Source organism: Thamnophis sirtalis, unplaced genomic scaffold (assembly GCF_051295495.1).
Source record: "Thamnophis sirtalis isolate CommonGarterSnake01/CBP01778 unplaced genomic scaffold, rThaSir2_p1.2 scaffold_3, whole genome shotgun sequence".
Lineage (NCBI taxonomy): Eukaryota > Metazoa > Chordata > Lepidosauria > Squamata > Natricidae > Thamnophis > Thamnophis sirtalis.
The window spans coordinates 109937239-109957822 of record NW_028261383.1 but is presented as its reverse complement, the minus strand read 5'-3'; the positions used below and the strand labels follow the sequence as shown (position 1 = coordinate 109957822).

Below are 20584 nucleotides of genomic sequence, written 5' to 3'. Positions count from 1 at the left end.
GGCTATAATCTCTGCACGCAGGCAGAATGTTCCAGTGGCCAATCAGAAACACAGATGTGATCACATGTTATGGAACTACATTTCCCATGAGGCAGTTTCTTAAAGGAGACAGTTCTACACTATATATTGCTGGGGCAGCACAAGGACACTAAAAAGCACAACAGATCCATATAGCTTTTCAGTTCCTGGTTGGAGCAAATTGCGGGCTGAGAGGCTATGATTGGTCCACTAGATTAAGACAATAGCCAATCAGAAGAATTATCAGTTTTTTTTCTATAAAAGCCGGGGCGGAGTTTAGACTAAGCAGAATTAATGCCTGCAGAATCTAGTTTTCTCCTGAGCTGAAAGAGGTGGGGAAACTTCGCGTGAATTCTTCCCTCCCTTCTTCTCCTCTAAAGCTGCAGACCTAGGTCTGTGCTTTGGTAAAATAAATACAAGGCTAATTTATTTATTTTTAAATCTGGAGGTAGCTATTTATATATTTATTTTTTTTAAAGTCCATAGTTTGTTTTAACTCGGATTATCTGAAGACTCTCCGGCCGGCTGTATTTTTCCTAGGATAATAAAGGTAAGAGGCTGGAATTTTGAGAGCTGGGCTATTTATTTAACATGTAGTAACCCGTTCCTACTGGCGAGTGCCTTGTCAGCGTGCTGTATGGATCGAGAGAACAAGTCCGGGCATGTCTTTGAAGTTGGTATCGTTAATAGAGTTGGTATTAGAAGTTGGTATCGTTAACTTGACAGGGTCTACTTAAACATAATAATTCCTATGTCCATCAACTTTGTATTATGTCTATGAAATAATACAAAGTGAAGAGCGGGGGAGTGGGAAAGAGAGAACCAGAAGTGAAAGGTTTCCTATATTTCCCAGATAAGGATTCCCGAAAGGAAAGTGAGTGCGAGATAAAGCCAGCTGTGTTAGAATGCTATTAAGATGTTACTTGATACATTCATTTGGTTAAACTTGGTCACGCTTAATTTGGCGTCTCCCAATTATACGCCCGTTTAGCCGCTTGGCAGCTCAGTCAAGTCCAAGGCTTCTAGAAGCCGCTAGCTAGTGACAGGCTAATTTAACAGATTTATTATATAAGGATCGGCTAATAAATTATGGTTAATCTTTTCCCACTGGGAGAAAGCAAGGGACTTCTTAGTGAGGGGAGTCGGGATAACATTCACAGCAGTGCTTTGTAACTAATACAGAATTAATGGACTGGTAAATAAATACTGGGCTTCATTGTGTGTGCTGCTTTCTTCATAATGTCTAAAAAGCTTAAATCATAGGCCATTTACAGAATTGGTTTAAATTTTTCACTTTATATATGTTTTTAAAAAAATATAGAAACATAATGAAGGTGGGATCATGCTATAATAATCTATTTTATTTTTCTTTAAGTACACTGAGAATATATGCACCAAAGACAAAGTCCTTGTGTGTCCAATCTATTCTATTCTATTCTGAAAACAGTGCTGTGAATACAATGGCTCTGTTACAACTTTAATTCATGTTTGTATTTTTATGCATCTTCAGAGGCTCAGTTTATATACTCTATTCAATTATTCTGACCATCTCCACCACCTCGGCTCATTATTCTTTTCCTGTTAAGCTGCTTTTTGCCTGTGCATTTTGTGTTACTTCTGCAAATATTACATATGTGGTTAAAGAGAGTAGATGTACAGCAAGGTTTCTGCAACTTTTCTGAAAAGTGGCAAAAGCAAACATAAACTTCTCTAATTGTTTTGCTTGGAACAGTCTTGATCTAAGTTTTGTATTTCAGATGATTGACACGTTTGTAACAAATGGGACTCAGGAGTTACTAGTGCAGCTCAATGCATTGCTTGAACAGGAATTACAAAGTCAGCCAAAGCTCTCTGGCTTGCGAATAATTGAATCGGCTCATGATAATAGGTTCCAGATGACAGCAAGGTTGCGGGATTTTGAAGTGAAAGACCTGCTTAGTTTGATTCAATTCTTCAGCTTTCGCACAGAGACGTTTTCTCTTGCCGTGAATTTATTAGATCGTTTTTTATCAAAAATGAAGGTAGGTCTTTAGATTATGAAATTACAGTATAAGCCAGTTTATTTCTGTTTTGATGCAAGACTTTGCACATTGCTGCTAATTTGCTTTTCAGATTTTCAGCAGCCAAGGAGAATTTTATCACTATAGCATTAGTCTGTAATCCTAACATGCAGTTTTGCCATGTAAATCTTATTAATTGGAATCAACACTTATTTTTAGCGGAATATAGTAGATAAACAGCTCATAGGTGGAGCATTTACAGCAGAACTTATAGCAGCTAGTATGGCTTAATATCATTTCAAATACTAATTGCATTTGGACTTTTCAGGATATTTAATAAGGACCAAAAAGGGAACCTACTATGATTATTTAAACCTTTTCCTTGCCAGTCTTATTAATAGTACCAGAGTGGTTCCCCTCCTTTTTTTTCTTTTTTTGTAAATGCAGATTATCCTTTCGTAGCCCAGTAGATTGTTTGACTGCAACTCCCATAATTCTCATTGTGTCTGGGGTTCCTGGAATTTCTAGTTCATTGCAAAAGATTGACTTAATAAAACTTTATGTTGCCTTATACAAAGTACATTGTTTCAGCTACAGAAGTATCTGTTTTTGGGGAATGGGCTTAATGGATCCATGTGATCTTTAAAAGTTCTGGATTCTTTAATGAAGCAAAGATTAGAGAAGTTCCAAGCAAACGCATCCCTCTAATAATATGCTTTAGAAAGTGCTATTTTAGATGGGTGGGTGCCTTTCTGGCCATTACAACGTACAATGATAGGTATTTGATTGATGTTGAACAGCTAGACATGAAAGCTTACTTTTCTGAACAATAGACAAACTAATTGCTTTGTACCAAGGTGGTTCCACACTGGGAATTCTTATTTTCTTGAATATAAACACACTAAAAGTTTAAAACATAGCACAGTAGAAAGCAGATAGCCCAATCTTAACATTTTAAGGTCAAAAATCCAATTGACTTATGTAAGAAATCTGCTTTGTAGGTTTGCAATGTGTATATAAACTAAGTATATTGTAAGCTTCATCTGAAAGTTTCTTCTTCTTCTAGGTGGAATCAAAATGCTTGGGCTGTGTTGGCTTAAGTTGCTTTTACTTGGCTGTGAAAGTCATGGAAGAAGAGAGTAATATTCCATTAGCTACGGACTTAATCCGAATAAGTCAGTATCGGTTTACTGTTAGTGACCTAATGAGAATGGAGGGAATTATTTTAAAGAAGCTACATAGAAAAGTAAAAGTAACAACTGCCTTCCAGTTTCTGCAACTGTATTGTTCAATTCTGGGTGAAAGCATCAACTGTGAAAGGTAAGTGTCCTTTTCTGGACCAATTTGGAAGTGCCAATTCCTTTAGACCAAAGATAAATTTATGGAGAGAAAAGGTCCTATGTGCTAGCAAAATTAGTAAATATCCAATAATTCCTTTTTAAAATAATCCAGATGTGCCTTTGCAATTCAAATTTTAACCATGGGGTTGAAACTGTTAAACCATATCCAACATATGTACATTATAGCAGACAGACATTCTGGTTTTAAGACATATTAATATTTACAAGACTGATGTACAATTCTATTAATGCCACATAGCAGTTTGAAGTATTATTAGAATCCTATCAGATTTGACCTATCTGAAACAGGGTTGAATAAATACCACTTACTATATTTGTGTAAAACCAGTATTTACTTTTGCCAGGCCATCATAGTTAAATTACAGTAGAGCTTAAAGGATGGAACTAATTTTCCTTGCCCCTTAAATAGTAACTTTCTGTTAGGGGTCTTTGAGGTTTTTATACATTTTCATACAAATGTAGTTCATCTGCCTGTAGATAAATGCAACCCAGTTAACTCTCTTTAATAACCTGATTTACCTCAATCCTGCAGAATGCAGTAGAAAGTGTAGATGGGTAGTTTTGATCATAGTACAAGAACTGCATGGAGGAACCAAATGAAAACAGAAAATAAAGGGCAATCAATATTCAATTTTACTAATCCTCTGTAGTTACTCACTCTCCACTCAGAGCAAGTTTCTGAATAAGAATTTATCATTTATCTACCAAAAATACCAGTACTCTTCAGTAGCTGAATATAATCTAGGCCTGAACTACTGTTAATTACTGTTTTTAAATATGGTATGAGTGAAGCATGGTTATATTTAGATTTTTTTTTTAAAATAATTTGAGAATTTAGAGCTGTGTTGTCAAATATTAAGTAATGTGTTTTTGATTTAACTTTAAAAAGTCACTTTATGACTTAGTTTTTCATATCTTCTAACTACTCAGTATACTTCTAATCTTTATATAAAAATATTGAAAATCAACAAATTAACCTTTGTTTTATGCAGGAAAGATAATCTTAAATTAGATAGACTTGAAGCCCAACTAAAGGCCTGCCACTGCAGACTTATTCTTTCAAAAGCAAAGGTATGGACTATGATCTATTAATGATCAATTCAGCAGTTTTGCAAAAGCTTAACATATTTGATTGATCTTAATTATTTTATTTTTCACTAGCCTTCAGTATTGGCACTTTCAATAATGGCTCTAGAAGCTGAAGAGGAGAAAGTACCAGAATTGATTGAAATAATACAATGTCTCCGAATACATTCCAAGGTAAGCCATAATTAAATATCTGTTTGATGTTTACTTCTAACTTGGTGAGAGGAAGACAGAAATAGCTAAGTAGCAAGTGAAACAGTAATTTTCAGGAGAATAGTTGCTGACAGTTTTGGGAACATATTTTTGAAGGGTATCTCAAATGTATGTTTGGAGTCACAGTTTCAATCTCTTGCAAATATCTTTAACAATGGTTATTTTGCATTTAAACATTAAAATAACTTATGTGGCTTAACTCTTGTTATAGCAAATGGTGCAGTTCAGCAGATTTCATTGTTTAATTACTTGTTAAAATAGAATAAAGTAGCTGGCTAGAGTTCAGAGCAGAAAGTCCCTTAGTGCTCAGCAGAATGGTAGCTAAAGGGCAAACCTGACACTAGGAAACAGAATATAGTTCTGGATTAAGGTTGCTGATATTTGGACATTGGTGAAGGCCAGTTGAGTAGGAATTTTGCAAATGAAAACTTTCACAGCTTATACATTTAGAAACCTTTTTGTGGAGGTATGGTAAGGTTCATAGGCTAATTCATAGATTAGCCACGATTTGCTGAATTAGCCCCACGATGTGCTTCAATATAGCATTAGACAATCATTATTTTCCAGATTACATATTAACTTGTGTGTGTGTGTTCATGGATTTTCCTTTATTTGACTCACCTGGTTTTATATATAAATTCATTAATTTTTAAATTATGCTATAAAAAACTTTTTTTAAAAAGAAAATGAAGTCTTAAATGGTAATATCAAAAATGTCAGAGCTTTGAAGATCTGCATTTCCTGAAGACCAAATGGAGAAAACATTTTGAGTCTTAAAACTTGTCATAAACAGATCATTTATTTCTCTCCAAGTATTTGAAAGTTCCGATTATTCAGTCTGTTGCAATGAAAGAATTAAGTGGATTTTATGTATGTGTGTGTATGAATATATTGATACATATTTTAACTATTTTTTCTCTGATGCATAACTATATTTCATTGTAAATCAGTAGCTTTAACACCAGTCTCATTTTTGAAACATACTATTTCATTTTACATTTTTCCCTAGATACTGATATATTGTGTACAGTACTGTAATTTTTTGTCCCTCATAACATTTTTCTAGTGAATCTTCATTCCAGAATTCTTTTTTAAATTATTTATCTAAAACATATTGCACATATTTTTATGACAGATACTAATAACTAATTTCTTGCATTTTGGTGTATTTCCCTGCAATAAATAAGTTTTTAACCTCATATTTATATCTCCAGAGTTTTATAGTAAAAAAAAATATTAACAACCAAAAAACCTCTTAATAAACTAAAGTTATGCATTGAATGAAGATTTTCAGACTCACATGATAAATGAAGTGTATTGTTTTTGTGTTATCTGATCAGCATTGGTTGCTCATGAGTAGTACTGATTGGTTTTTAATTTCCCTTTTTTTCCCTACAGATAAATAGCAGTGAATTTTCCTTTTGGAAAGAACTTGTATCAAAGTGCCTCTCAGAATATTCGTCAAGCAAATGTTCTAAGCCAAATGGACAAAAGCTAAAATGGATTGTGTCTGGCCGCACAGCCCGGCAACTGAAACCCAGTTATTACAGAATTGCCCATCTTCCCACAATCCCAGAAACTAGTCCCTAAAAGGTGAACTTTCTAAATGTGTTTTTGGCATGTGATAGGAATAATTTAAAAGCTACACCCCAAAAAATAGATAGGTAGATTGTTTAACTATTCTGAATTCTTGAATTTAAATAAATATTGTGTAAAAGTTGCAGCAATCTTTTTAGTAATCTGGAAGATATAACTACGAACAAAAATATGTAGATGTATATATGGTTCAGAAAAAAATAATCTCTAGGTGTTTATAAGGAAAACATGTTGAAAGCCTATGTGTCTGTTCTGTATTCTCAAGTTTCCTAAAATGCTTCAGTATACAGCTAGTTCTCGCTTACTAACTACCCTGTTTAGCCATTGTTCAAACTTACAAAGGTGCTGAAAAACTTAACTTTAACTCCTTCAACTTACAATTGTCACAATTGTTTCTCCGATCACATGAATATAATTTGAGAGATTCACAGCGGGCTTCCAACAGTCTGGAAAAGCTGGCAGTGAAATCATAAGTTGTAGTTACATGGTCTCACTTAGCAACGGCATCACATAGTGCTATAGTGGCCAATCCTAATTGCACTCGTGAGGATTACCCATATCCTTTGTTGCTAATATACTTGCCTGCATTCTTCAGTTTAAAAGCTGTTCATAGTAGATGGGCATGTAATAGTCAAGAAGTAAAATCCTAAACTATGAGAAATATAAATGTGGGATTTTCTTATGGTTTGCACGCTTATAAATATACTTTCATACATAGAGTCTTCCCTTCCCGACTGTTTGTTTGCTTAAGACCAGTCTTTGAACTTGCCATCATACCATCCATGATTGTGATTCAGGTGCTTAGCATTGGCATACATTTTACGAAGGTTACCGCATTCCAAAGTCATGTAACTGCCATTTGCTTCATAGGCATTTTCTGGCAAGCAAAGACAATAGAGAAACTGGCTGAAAGCTGTAGGTCTAGTTGAAACTAACTTTGTAAATGGGTCATGATGTCTCATTTTATGACTGAGTTGCTTAGCAACAGATTTGGTGATCCCCAGTTGTGGTCGGCAAGTGAGAATTACTTGTAATTTTAAAGACCTTAGTTAATGGGAGAATAGAAAGTTCATCTTTGCAAAACCAGGATCCTTTCAGATACTTTAAACTTTCATCCCAGCAATGCCTTGCTGACAGGGTTATTACCATTCATGAGAGTGCACTCAGAAAAGATTATAGTACAGGTAGTCCTTGACTTATGACCACAAGTGAGCCCCAAATTTTTGCTGCTAAGTGAAATAGTTGTTACGTGAATTTTTCCCATTTTGCAAACTTTCTTGCTATAGTTAAGTGCATCACTACAATTGTTAATAACATGATTGTTAAGTGAATCTGGCTTCCCCATTGACTTTGCTTGTCAGAATGTCTCAAAAGGTGAGCATATGACACTGGGATGCTGCAACCGCCATAAATATGAGTCAGTTGTCAAGCATCTGAATTTTGACCATGCAACCATGGGGGTGATACAACAGTCGCGAGTGTGAAAAACATTCATAAGTCACTTTTTTCAGAGTCATAACTTCTAACGGTCACTAAATGAACTGTTGTAAGTGAAGTGTTAATACCACTTTATAAGCCTTGGTAAGGCCACACTTGGAATACTGCATTCAGTTTTGGTCGCCACAATGTAGAAAAGATGTGGAGACTCTAGAAAGAGTGCAGAGAAGAGCAACAAAGATGATTAGGGAACTGGAGACTAAAACATGAAGAATGGTTGCAGGAACTGGGTATGTCTAGTTTAATAGAAAGAAGGACTAGAGGAGTCATGACAGCAGTGTTCCAATATCTTGGGGTTGCCACAAAGAGGGAGTCAACTTATTCTCCAAGGCACCTGAGGGTAGAACAAGAAGCAAAGGGTGGAAACTAATCAAGGGGAGAAGCAACTTAGAATTGAGGAGAAATTTCCTTACAGTTAGAACAATTAATCAGTGGAATAGCTTGCCTCCAGAAGTTGTGAATGCCCCAACACTGGAAGTCTTTAAGATGTTGGATAGCCATTTGTCTGGAATGGTATAGGGTTTCCTGTCTAGGCAGGGGGTTGGACTAGAAGACCTCCAAGGTCCCTTCCAACTCTGCTATTGTATTGTATTGTAAATAGAGGACTACCTGTAATATAAACATAGTTTTGTTTAATAACATAAAAAAGGAATAGTCAAAAAATTGGAATCTTCAAAAAGAGATAAATTCCTGTTTGTTCTTTTATAATGCATTACTTGTAAACAATGCTAATTCACCCCATATTTGAATATTTTATTTTACAATAATAATTTTCAAATTTCTTTTTGATTTAGTGGTAATCCTGAAGAAGAGTGGATGGGACATTGTCTGGCAACATATGTTCAATCAACAAGGATAAAAGCTTTTCACTGCTGAAACAGAATTTCTTGGATTCTTCTGACCTATGGAAAGTCTGATTTCATGAATATTAAACTGCAACCACATTTTTAAAACTCTGAACTGTACAACAATACAGCGTGTTGCCACAAGACTCTTCTTAATCTTCTCAAGGTTCTTAATAAAACTGAAGACTTTTTTTATAAAACAGTGTTTGGGGCTAAAATACAAACAAGCCAGCTGCTTTTGTTTTAATCTGCCCCCTGGAAATGTGAAAATGTGAGTCATAGAGCTTGATCCTAAATAATTCTGCACTTCTGAACTAAATGGTGGTAGAAAATGAATATGAAAATGAACATAACCATGTTCTAAACTAGTAAAATAGATATGCATGTATTTTCTAGTGAGAGTAGGAACATTACTAAGGGAAAGAAAGTTGCTACATCTGATACATGGTAATGGTAATAATGATTGAGAAACTCTAACATAAAATTCGAAATTAATCCAAAATTAGATAATTCCTTTAAATCAGAAGTGGGGAACGCATGACTGCCTTGGGAATTCTGGAGGTTTAAGCCCACAAATCATAAAAGAGTCAAGATTCCCCACCTCTGCTTTAAATCTTGATTCACATTAGAAGTTGGGAACTGAATTAAAAATATGTTGGTCCTAGATCATACTGAGTTCAAGAGCCGAATTTAGAGATCTGTATTTACAGTGCATTAGCATAAAGAATACATTTTTAGCAAGCATTATTACAGTTCAGATTGTAGCCAAGTATATTTGAAAGAAGTTGGAAAGTCACTGTGGAAATTAAAGCTGTTTAAAGAATGCAAGTCAGGCACCAGCTGAGAATGTGGGCAATGTCTAAAAATAGAATTAACATTTTGAATTTCTCCCAGAGTGTTTTACCTCAATCTTTAGTTCTGCTTGCATGTACCAAAATTGGTGGGGCAAATTAAGCATGATTTGACACATCTGCATTTCACTGCAAACACAAGCTAATTTTACTACACTTCTCTGATTTGGATTAAAAATTTTTATGTGTTGCTATTAGAAGCATAAAAAGTTATATGTTTATATTAAGCATATATTTTGGGGAATGTGTCTGTGGTTTTGGATTACTATCAAGCTTTCAGTAAAACATTGTGTTAAATAATTTCAAAGCATAGAATTTAGTGTTATGCTACTTTAAACAGTTTTAATTATCTTTTCAACTTGAGAATGTATTCTACCATACCATAGTGTGTACTGCTTTGTTCAGCCCAAAGTTGGGCTGAGTGAATTTTACTAGAGTGAATTTTACTAGAAGGAACTTTGGGAGCTGATGCTAAAAGCTAGGCAGGATTAAACTACTATTTTGCTCATTCAATTTATAATTATCAGTTGATTCAAATGAATAATTGAGGTGGCTACACCAACATACGTTATGCATTGCGATTTAAAAGCCCAAGGAAACAACAGTTGCTACCCAGCAGTGATCTGTTAAATCAACTGTCAACATGTTCCGTAGCTTTTGTACTTTGGTTATTTTTAAATCACTTTTCGCAATAATGTCTGTTTATAGTTGTACTGTGTTCAATTTAGTATTCTACCTAAGTTTTACTGGTTGTTTAAATTGCCATAAGAAAAACTGGAAAGATAATGTAAGAATTGTTATCTTTTTAATTTTAGCACATATATCATTGGTGTAATTTCACATTTTCCTTATGGCTCACTTAAAGCTGACTGGCTTGTCTTTAAAATCAAAGTAACAAATTTAGAAGACTTACTACAGTTACAGAAATCTGACTTATTTTTGGTTTAACCCAGCATTTGGACAAACCATTTACTTCTACCTCATTGCAAGCTGCTCTTCAGAACAAAACTGATGGGAAGTTTCCACAAACTATCCTTTTTTATGGACGTTATTAAATTGAATAATTATATCTTATATAACTTTAGTATTTGAATGTTGAAACTGAACAATGTTCAATATGATGTTTACAGTGTCAAGAAGGAACAAATTTGTTATTAAAATGTCCTATTATGCCTATAAGCAACAAGAGCACCTTTCAATAAAACTCATTGAAATGGAATTGCATGAATTGATTTGATGGCCTTGGATTGTGAAAGTAACTTGCTTAAAGGAAAATATTTTCTAAAATGTGTTAATATTTATTGTTCTCTAAACAAGGCTATATGTTGAGATATGTATGCCTGTGTTTACAAGACCTGGTTATGCTGGGTCAGACACATACCTGGAACACACTTTGCAAGCAATCATTGTGGTCCACCTTTGATGCGTTTGCAAAGAAAAACTTTCAGAAAAAGTAATTTCTGCAGCCTGATAGAATTGATTACACCACAGATGGGCTTCTGGAAATTTACCTTCTCTCTAAAATAGATAGACTAACCTGGATATGGAAATGGGTGTTGTGTGAATTCAGTTAGATACTCTGGTCCTAGATTATGGATAGCAATGGCACTCACTTATATACCACTCCATACTACTTTCTGAGCATTTTACAATGTCAGCATATTGCTCCAAACACTGACCTTGGAAGGATGGAAAGCTGAGTCAACCTTGAGCTAGTTAGGATTAAATTTCTGACTGTGGGCAGAGTTAGCCTGCAATACTGCATTCTAACCACTGCACCAATGGTGTTAGATACTGTTCTGATACGGTGCTCCGGAGGGCCCACCCGCCCAAGCTTACCTGTCTTTTAAGCCTTTGGCGCTTCCGCGCACGCGTATGGTGCGTATGGTATCTGTGCGCCGCTCTGCCGAGCAGCTGGAGCATCACAGAGCCTTGCGGAGGCGTCGCAGGCAGGTATGACGCAAGAGTGCACCCCGTGCACGCGCGCCCATGTGGGCGATGCCGGCCCCATTCCAACCGTACCGGTTGGAACGGGATCCAAAACCCACGACTGGCCTTAGGCATACAAAATCAATTTTATTGATTCCATTTCCTCAATTTGTATAAACAATACAAGTTCTCCTTGTGGCATCTTTAATAGCTGAAATAGCAGCCTTGAATTCTTGGCAGACAAAACACTTAGCATTCCCTGGCAATGTACAATTAAAACATACTATAGAACTAACTGTGAGGTAGTTTAAATCTTTTTTAAACATGAAAATTACTACTTCACTTTACTATAGATAACTAAACATGTCTAAGCATAAAGATACAAAAATTATAGATAGGGTACACATGGTTAGGGAGTGAATCAGACTACAATTAACTCTCATTCTGTTAATTGGATGAGTATATACAGTGGGGCAAAAAAGTATTTAGTCAGCCACCAATTGTGCAAGTTCTCCCACTTTAAAAGATGAGAGAGGCCTATAATTGACATAGGTAGACATCAACTATGAGAGACAAAATGAGAAAAGAAATGCAGACAATCACATTGTCTGATTTGGAAAGAATTTATTTGCAAATTATGGTGGAAATTAAGTATTTGGTCACCTACAAACAAGCAAGATTTCTGGCTCTCACAGACCTGTAACTTCTTCTTTAAGAGGCTCCTCTGTCCTCCACTCATTACCTGTATTAATGGCACCTGTTTCAACTTGTTAGCCGTATAAACCTCAGCCACACTCCAAACTCCACTATGGTGAAGACCAAAGAGCTGTCGAAGGACACCAGAAACAAAATTGTAGACCTGCACCAGGCTGGGAAGACTGAATCTGCAATAGGCAAGCAGCTTGGTGTGGAGAAATTAACTGTGGGAGCAATAATTAGAAAATAGAAGACATACAAAACCACTGATCTCCCTCAATCCGGTGCTCCACGCAAGATCTCACTCCAAGGGGTCAAAATGATCACAAGGTGAGCAAAAATCCCAGAACCACATGGGGGGGACCTAGTGAATGACCTGCAGAGAGCTGGGACCAACATAACAAAGGCTACATCAGTAATACACTACACCACTAGGGACTCAGCTCCTGCAGTGCCAGACGTGTCCCCCTGCTTAAGCCAGTACATGTCCAGACCCGTCTGAAGTTTGCTAGAGAGCATTTGGATGATCCAGAAGAGGATTGGTCGGATGAAACCAAAGTAGAACTGTTTGGTAGAGATACAACTCGTGTTTGGAGGAGAGAGAATGCTGAGTTGCATCCAAAGAACACCATACCTACTGTGAAGCACGGGGGTGGCAACATCATGCTTTGGGGCTGTTTCTTTGCAAAAGGACCAGGACGACTGATCCGTGTACAGGAAAGAATGAATGGGGCCATGTATCGTGAGATTTTGAGTGCAAACCTCCTTCCATCAGCAAGGGCATTAAAGATGAAACTTAGCTGGGTCTTTCAGCATGACAATGATCCCAAACACACCGCCTGGGCAATGAAGAAGTGACTTCGTAAGAAGCATTTCAAGGTCCTGGAGTGGCCTAGCCAGTCTCCAGATCTCAACCCCACAGAAAACCTTTGGAGAGAGTTGAAAGTCCGTGTTGCCTAGTGATAGCCCCAAAACATCACTGCTCTAGAGGAGATCTGCATGGAGGAATAGGCCAACATACCAGCAACAGTGTGTGCCAAACTTGTGAAGACTTACAGAAAACATTTGACCTCTGTCATTGCCAACAAAGTATATATAACGAAGTATTGAGATGAACTTTTGATATTGACCAAATACTTATTTTCCACCATAATTTGCAAAAAAATTCTTTCAAAATCAGACAATATGATTGTCTGAATGTTTTCTCTTTTTATCTCTCATAGTTGAGGTCTACTTATGATGTCAATTATAGGACTCTCTCATCTTTTTAAGTGGGAAAACTTGCACAATTGGTGGCTGACTAAATACTTTTTTGCCCCACTGTACATGCATAAAGCAAAGTGTATTGCAACTATTAGAATTTTTAATTACATACGATGTATGTACTTTCTTCTTACATATATAAACAAAAGATATATGCCATGCTGTCCAAATGGATTTCTTGTCACTCAATGAGAATTCAGCTCATTGTTTTATCCTGCCACTGGTTCCATAAACACTAACATGCTGGGATGCAAAAGGGGGCTTTTTGGGTAGTCCAGGAAAAGACCATCACAGAATACAACCCAGATCTTTTTTATCAAGAGTGTTACATGCTTGACTATAAATCACACCTTGGGCTGCAGAAAAATATGTGTCAGATTAAGCAGAACTATGTCGCATGAAAAAGTACATGTGCTTTAATTATTTTATCAAGTGTTCCAGCCAGTTTGAAATATAACACAAAGTCAAAATAAGTCAAAAATCTTCCTTGGCATAAATAGTTCTTTAAAGTAGCTAAAATGGTTCTCTGAGTTTCATTAAAAGAATATACACACTGGAATGCCTATTCTTCTAAAGAATGTCAGGGATAAATTTATGAATGCTAAATGGCTTTACCCAAGAATGCATATTGCATGTTATGGTTTGACTGACAATACAGTTTGGCACAAAATTATAGAAGGTATTAATTATACCAGATTTTAACATTACTAGTTTTAATGATTCTTCTATGTGAAATAGTGTTGAAGTTGGCTTAGTACAAATTTTCAGGATGGCTAATAAGTTTTTAATCACTAGCCTTCAAAATGTGTTCTTATGCCATGCAACAATGTATTTGAAAATAAATTTCCATATTTCAGTTATTTTAGTTATTTGCCAGTAGAGAAAGCCAGAGCATTTAGGTAGTGATTTTTTTTTTACTTAACTGCTTTGGCAAAAAATAAGCCAGATCACAGACTTTCCAAAAAATAAATATTGCTCTGAGTATGCATGAAATGTTTTTTTTTTTAATTACTGTTTGTGCAATTCTGATAACAGTCATTATTTTGTGGTTTAAAGCTGACCAGAAAAAAACAGTAAGCTATTCTGAAGCTTAATGCTTTGTCATTTTGTAGAAACTGGAGGAAATATAGGACATGCTATCTTTCAAGACTGGAAAAGTCTGGTCCTCCTTTGGTATAATTTCCAGAAATTTCTGCTCCACTGAAGTCAAATCCAGGGTTCTGTAAGAGAAAACATAGCATTTTATTTATATTCTTGCTGAATATTTCTACTGGAATATATTTCAAACTAAGACTACACAGAATTCTGTTATGTACTCTTTTTAACATTTTTGATTTATTGTATTAGTACCTGAAAAACACAAATATTTTTAAATTCCCTGTATATAATTTATTTTTATTTCATAATATATCCTGCACCTATGAAAATGCTCCTTCTATTTTTTCCATTTTCCTCTCATTTTTCTTTAAATAAAGCTAAATGTAAAGACAACCAGCTGTGATCTAGCAACATTAATAACACATCTGGAAGCCAAATTAAATGTCACAATGTATTTAAAGTACACTCCATGAATCTTGATCCTGGTAAATTAATATAGAACTTCGGATAATACTATATGATATATATTATATTATTTTCTGATATAGATGGTATGTAAATATCGTGTTTTTTATTTGTTTATAATGCCTTGTCTATGAAACAGCACTTAGCAATAGCACTTAGACTTATATACTGCTCCATAGTACTGTACAGCACTTTCCGAGGGGTTTACAAGTGCCAGCATATGGCCCCCAACAATCTGGGTCTTCATTTCACTGATCTTGAAGAATGGAAGGATGAGTCAAGCTTGAACTCAGGATTGAACTCCTGGCTGTGGGCAGAGTTTGCAATACTGCATTCTAACCACTGGGCCACCATTGTTTTACAATATGGGTAATATCTATTGACTTGCCTCCCTCTGGAACCTTTCTAATGTAAGCTTCCTTTGCATTTGGTCTTGAAGCCAGGGATCAGCAGCATACTCATTCTTCAACAGGGAACTCCAACAGTTTCCAGCATCACGGTTGGTTTTTGTCAAGGTGATTCGTATCAATTTCTGATCCTCTTTTCAAACAAAAAAAACACTGGATTTATTCACCATTATTTGAAAGAAGAGGATGATTAGGTGGATACACTCAATTATAAGATCAAGAGTACACTGTTAGAAGACAGTTGAGGACAAATTATCATGGAGAAAATTTATGTGATCCCTAAAATTCAGCACTGATTTGATGGCATATTATCATAATAAATCTCATATTTTGAACTGTAAGGAAATACAACACAAATTTGTTTTCCAGAGTGAAGGGACATGGTCTAATGAATGATATTCCAACTGAGATTAATTTAATACAAGTGCTGGAGTATAGTCCTATTTTCCTTTACAGCTAAAAAAACGGACAGATACTTGTACTAATTATGATAAATTTCAGGTTGTTAGAAATCAGCAAGATGTTTCAGGAATTTCCAAGATGGTCATCGCAACATGGGGAAGAACTTTGCCATTCTCCCGTGTTCTGAATGCAATGTAGCTTTTGAGTAACCTTCAAACTTTCTAAGTTAGGAGGTCCATAAAAACAGGTTTTTTTTTTCATATACTGGATTAATAAAATATTAATCACAGCGTTCTGTTGATCTTTGTATAATTTATGAACATCATGGGTATGAACCTTCCCTATTTCTCCCATCTATCCATGTTCTGACATTACAGTAAATCTTTCAAGACTTTAAAGAGATCAGTGTTGTCTTGTCACATTCCCGTACATCTTTTTCTTCAATGGTTCAATCAAATTAGAAAACATTTGAATATATCTTAACTCAAGATAGCTGAAGTATTTATCTAAATGGAAACCAGCAGACTCATTTTTCGTGACCCAACAAATGCGCGCACGACAAAAGCGCGGCAACGAAACCACAGCGATAACACTGCGATGTCATAAACGCTCCCACAACAACGTGCCGACAAAACTGCGCCCACAAAAGCGCGATTTAAGTTAAGGGTTAGGGTTAGGGTTAGGTTCAGGGTTAGGTTTAGGGTTATTAGGTTGTTATTAGTTGTTTGTTGAAGGCGCTCTTTTGTCGGCGTGCTTTTGCGTGCATCGGCGCAATTTCGACCTTGCGGTTTTCTCTCTGCGGTTTTGTCGAGCGCGCATTTCTCGGTGAACTCTCATTTTTACCTCCACTTCTATTAACAAATCAGAATATGGGAATGATAATTTATGCAGGTCTCTGTAGGTTTCTCTTAAGAAGCTTTCGTTTTATTTTAAAAAGTTGAGAAAAGGAAAACAATGATGTTATCCATTCAGTCGTGTCTGACTCTTGCAGATTCCATGGACCAGATCTCTATTTTCTATGTTCTGGTTGGTATCAGCTTTGATGGTATCTAATCACCATGTTCTTTGGCGGCTTGCTTTGCTTTATCACTAACTCTTCCCAGCATAATTGCTTTCGCTAGCGAATTCCTTCACTTGACATGGGCAAAATAAGTGAGAAACAAATTTGTGATTTTGCCAAAAGGGAAAAATGGTTGCAAAATCACATCTCCCATGTCCTTACAAAACAATAGCATACATATACCATGTGGTGTTTTTTTTTAAAAAAAAAGATAACAAAAAATCCAAGCTAGAAAAAGGAAAGTTTACAATGAAACTAAATTGTTGTGTAAAGTTTTCTGAAGCACAGATCTTACCTAGTGTCCAGGTCGCTTCATCAGCTATTGTAGAGTCAAATAGATTACCCTGGAAAACAAAAATAAAAATATAGGAGCCCAGTTTCAAAGCAAGTATTATAGATTTCTAATATTTGAATGTCAAATTGGTAACAAAAATACTAGTTTTGCATACAATTTTGTAAACTTTGCTGAATAAATATTAGATTTAGTAGATCATCAAAAAGGTTGCTTAACAGTACAATTATAGCATAAAAGAAGGACACATTTTTAATAGATTTGGCTATATTAATTGAGGGCTTGAAGATTCTAATGTATAAAAATTTAAAGCTTAATTATGACCATTTGTTTTTCTTTCATTTGAACTCTATCCTGATAAAATGGAAAGATTTAATTCCAAATTAGATCCCTTTTGGAAAGGAGAAATGATTAAGTTGTCAACTGTTTAGTGACACCTAAGGTGACAGACATGTTTTTCATTCCGAAGCCATAATTCCAAAGATAGGGAATGAATCAGCATACATGACTGTAGTCTGGGTGCTTGGAAATGTGTTTACATTTACGATCAGTTTCCAAGTGCCCCACAATTGTAGGATCACCATTTGCAATTGTCTCTACTGGTTTTCCCAGAAATTCATTGGGGAAGCCAGCAGGGAAGGTTACATACAATATGCAGACGCCTGTCAAGAGGACTCTCACTTATTTCTGGGCTGGATGAAAGGACTTCCTTCTGAGGAATTTCAACTTTGTGCCTGCTTGAATTGCAGCAGGCAAGATTTTCAGCTCCTGAGTTGAGAACCAACAGTGCACAGTGTCCCCTTACTTGAGTGATGAGAATCTTTCTGAATTTTGGCAGGGAGGAATTTCATCTCATAAGCAGAAAGAGACTTGTTTGTAGTCTATGCAAGGCTTCCCCCAATCCCAAAGCAGACCTGTTCACTACCTCATACTATATATCCGTGATGGCGAACCTATGGCATGCGTGCCCGAAGTGGAACATGGAGCCATGTCACCTGGTACGTGTGGCGTCAGCCATTCCTCTTCCAGGTTTCTGGTGTGCATGCGCACACGATGATCAGCTGGCCTTTGTGCATGCAGCAGTGCCAGAAACTGGAAGAGCTAGTCTTCCATTTTCCTGCATGAGCATGTGTGCCAGCCAGCTGATCATCGCAAGCGCATGCACACCAGTAACTGGAAGACTAGCTGGCCAGTGTGCATGTGCACACTGGAAACCAGAAGTTCATTTTGGGCATGCACATGTGCCCTGGCCAGCTCCTCTTCCAGGTTGTGGGCCAGATGAGTGTGCACGCTCCCTTTTCGGCACTCAGTGGGATTGTGGTCAACTGAGCAAAGCATTCATATGATGTCTTAACAACTGCCTTACTCAATGCCTGAGATGCCAATCCCAACTGCGGTCATAAACCGAGGACTAACTGTTAGCACAAATGTTACATTTTATTCAGCTTGTCAAGGCAGACTGGCATCTAAAAAGATTATACAACATAAATATTATTTATTCTTCTAACTGTATTCCTGGCTTTACTGTTGGTTTTGCTCATCAATGGTAGACTAGAAATCTGAATTGTCTAAGATGGGAGATAGATAGGAGACTAAGCTTTTACATGCAGTGCTCAAGATGAGTGGGGTAATTAAACCAGAATTCTACATATAACCTGTTTACTTATTTTTTTTTCTTTTACTAATCAATGTGACCGGTGACAAGGTTCCCTTGATATGGTCCCTGCAATTTTCTTGGCAAGGTTTTCAGAAATGGCTTGTCATTGCCTGCTTTCTAAGGCTGAGGGTGAGGTTCAAAGTCTGGCTTCATGCTTAAGGCAGCACTAGAACTCCCAGACTCCTGGTTTCTAGGGGAAATGATAAAAGGACTATAAAAGCGATTTGTTGGCAAATCACTTCTGACATCGTGGCAACAAAACTGCAGGACATTATCCGGGCAGTCACCAGGAGTCAAGATTGACTCGAAGACACACACACACACACATCCCTCGCTCCGTCAAAAACGCTTAGCATAGTAGAAACATTAAGCAAAACTCAATGCGAGACCACGCAGCAATGAATCTGCGCCACGCCCTCCCATCTCACATCATGAGGGCTAAACCGAAGTAGCATGGAAGGACATGCTCTCTCTTCTGTTTTGCAGAGATACCTTGAGCACCTCCTTCCCCGCTACGGTCAAAGCCAAGTGCCGGCTCTTCAGGCTGCATTCCACGTCCCGCGCGCGGGTCCCTTGCGGCACGTTCACCTCGACGAAGACCTCTTCCATGGTTTGGTACCAGCGTCCCCAGGGAGTGGCGCAGGGCACGAGCCCGCTCCGCTCTTCGAACGGCGCAGACATCTACTTGGCCGCTCAAGTCTGGGGGGAAAAAGACGCATGCGCCTTTGCCCGGCTGCCGCTCGTCCGATCCGCTGCGCCTTGCCTTCGGAACTATTCCGGTAGAAACCACCGGGAGCGAAGCCAAGCGTGCCAGACTTCCGCCAGCTTCCTACAACATCGCCCATAGATCCAGAACCGTAGAGTGCGCGGTTATAACATTTCACAACTACCGGTAATCACAGCACAATCTGCCCTTTTGTGTGAAAACAGCTGGTTCAAGTTTCTAGCTGTTTTCTCTCGTATTAATGAAAAACCTTTAAGTCAAGCAATACGACAACCTGTCAAGAACTACTGAGAGACAATAGGGGGAAACGACACTGAGAAAGCCCTATTGCTATCCGCTACATTTGGTCAATTTGTTTGCCCACTGCTAGTAAAAAGAAACATGCGTAGTTACACGATCCGCTTTAAAAATCACAGATAATTTTGCTGTTCACTCAGAATGTCAATATTTTGCGTGAAGAAAGGGTTAAGAAACAAGGCTTCCGTACTATAATCACGTCCGTTGCTCTTGATCGAGAGATGCTTTTGGAGTTCAATTCCCAAAATCATTGATTGGCCAACAGATTATGAGAGTCCAAAAAGGATTGATCTGGAATTAAAAAGATGCCAGGCTGGGGAAGCTTGCTAAATATATCCACAATCTAGTTGACGTGTTGAAACTGCATTCTATGTGCACAGTATAAAATGTATTTCCATTTGACAACATACAATGTTGTTGTCGTTTTTTTGAAAACGGGTCAGGCTGTGAATTTATCCTTAAGAAAAGTCTAAAGTAGGTTAAATATTCATTTTACTTTACAATCTCAAACTGTCAATCATTTATGTTCACATTTCATTGCACTCAGTTTGGGAGTCTAAAATCATATCGCCTCATCCATGCCTAGCTTCGCAATCTTTATTATTATATTCTATTACCTATTAAATCTATTACCTAATTATCTTCCGCCCACCTACAGCGCATGCTCCACCGTGGAGCCCTGATTTGTTGACCAACTGGTCGGTCGAATTCTCCAATTGGCTGATTCGGGCGTTCTTAAAGCGGGCGGGATTTTGTTCAGTTTTTGAATTTGTTCTGTGCGTTCTGGCTGTAGGAAGTTGCGGGCTGGCTATGTCTTTTCCGAAGGC

At 37.0% G+C, this 20584-nt stretch overlaps 2 protein-coding genes across 2 annotated transcripts; one reads left to right on the top strand and one right to left on the bottom strand.

Annotated features, from left to right (window-relative positions):
- The first annotated feature begins 309 nt into the window (after positions 1 to 309).
- Positions 310 to 10686, top strand: CCNG1 (cyclin G1). Its single transcript, XM_014061296.2, has 7 exons — positions 310 to 568; positions 1776 to 2039; positions 3085 to 3338; positions 4372 to 4450; positions 4541 to 4639; positions 6077 to 6271; positions 8566 to 10686. The coding sequence occupies exons 2-6, from the start codon at positions 1776 to 1778 to the stop codon at positions 6266 to 6268; spliced, it is 888 nt and encodes a 295-aa protein (XP_013916771.2). The 5' UTR covers positions 310 to 568; the 3' UTR covers positions 6269 to 6271; positions 8566 to 10686.
- Positions 10687 to 13748: 3062 nt separating this feature from the next.
- Positions 13749 to 19506, bottom strand: NUDCD2 (NudC domain containing 2). Its single transcript, XM_014061297.2, has 4 exons — positions 19229 to 19506; positions 17083 to 17131; positions 15307 to 15458; positions 13749 to 14575 (listed from the first exon to the last, which is right to left on the bottom strand). The coding sequence occupies exons 1-4, from the start codon at positions 19415 to 19417 to the stop codon at positions 14492 to 14494; spliced, it is 474 nt and encodes a 157-aa protein (XP_013916772.2). The 5' UTR covers positions 19418 to 19506; the 3' UTR covers positions 13749 to 14491.
- Positions 19507 to 20584: the final 1078 nt, after the last annotated feature.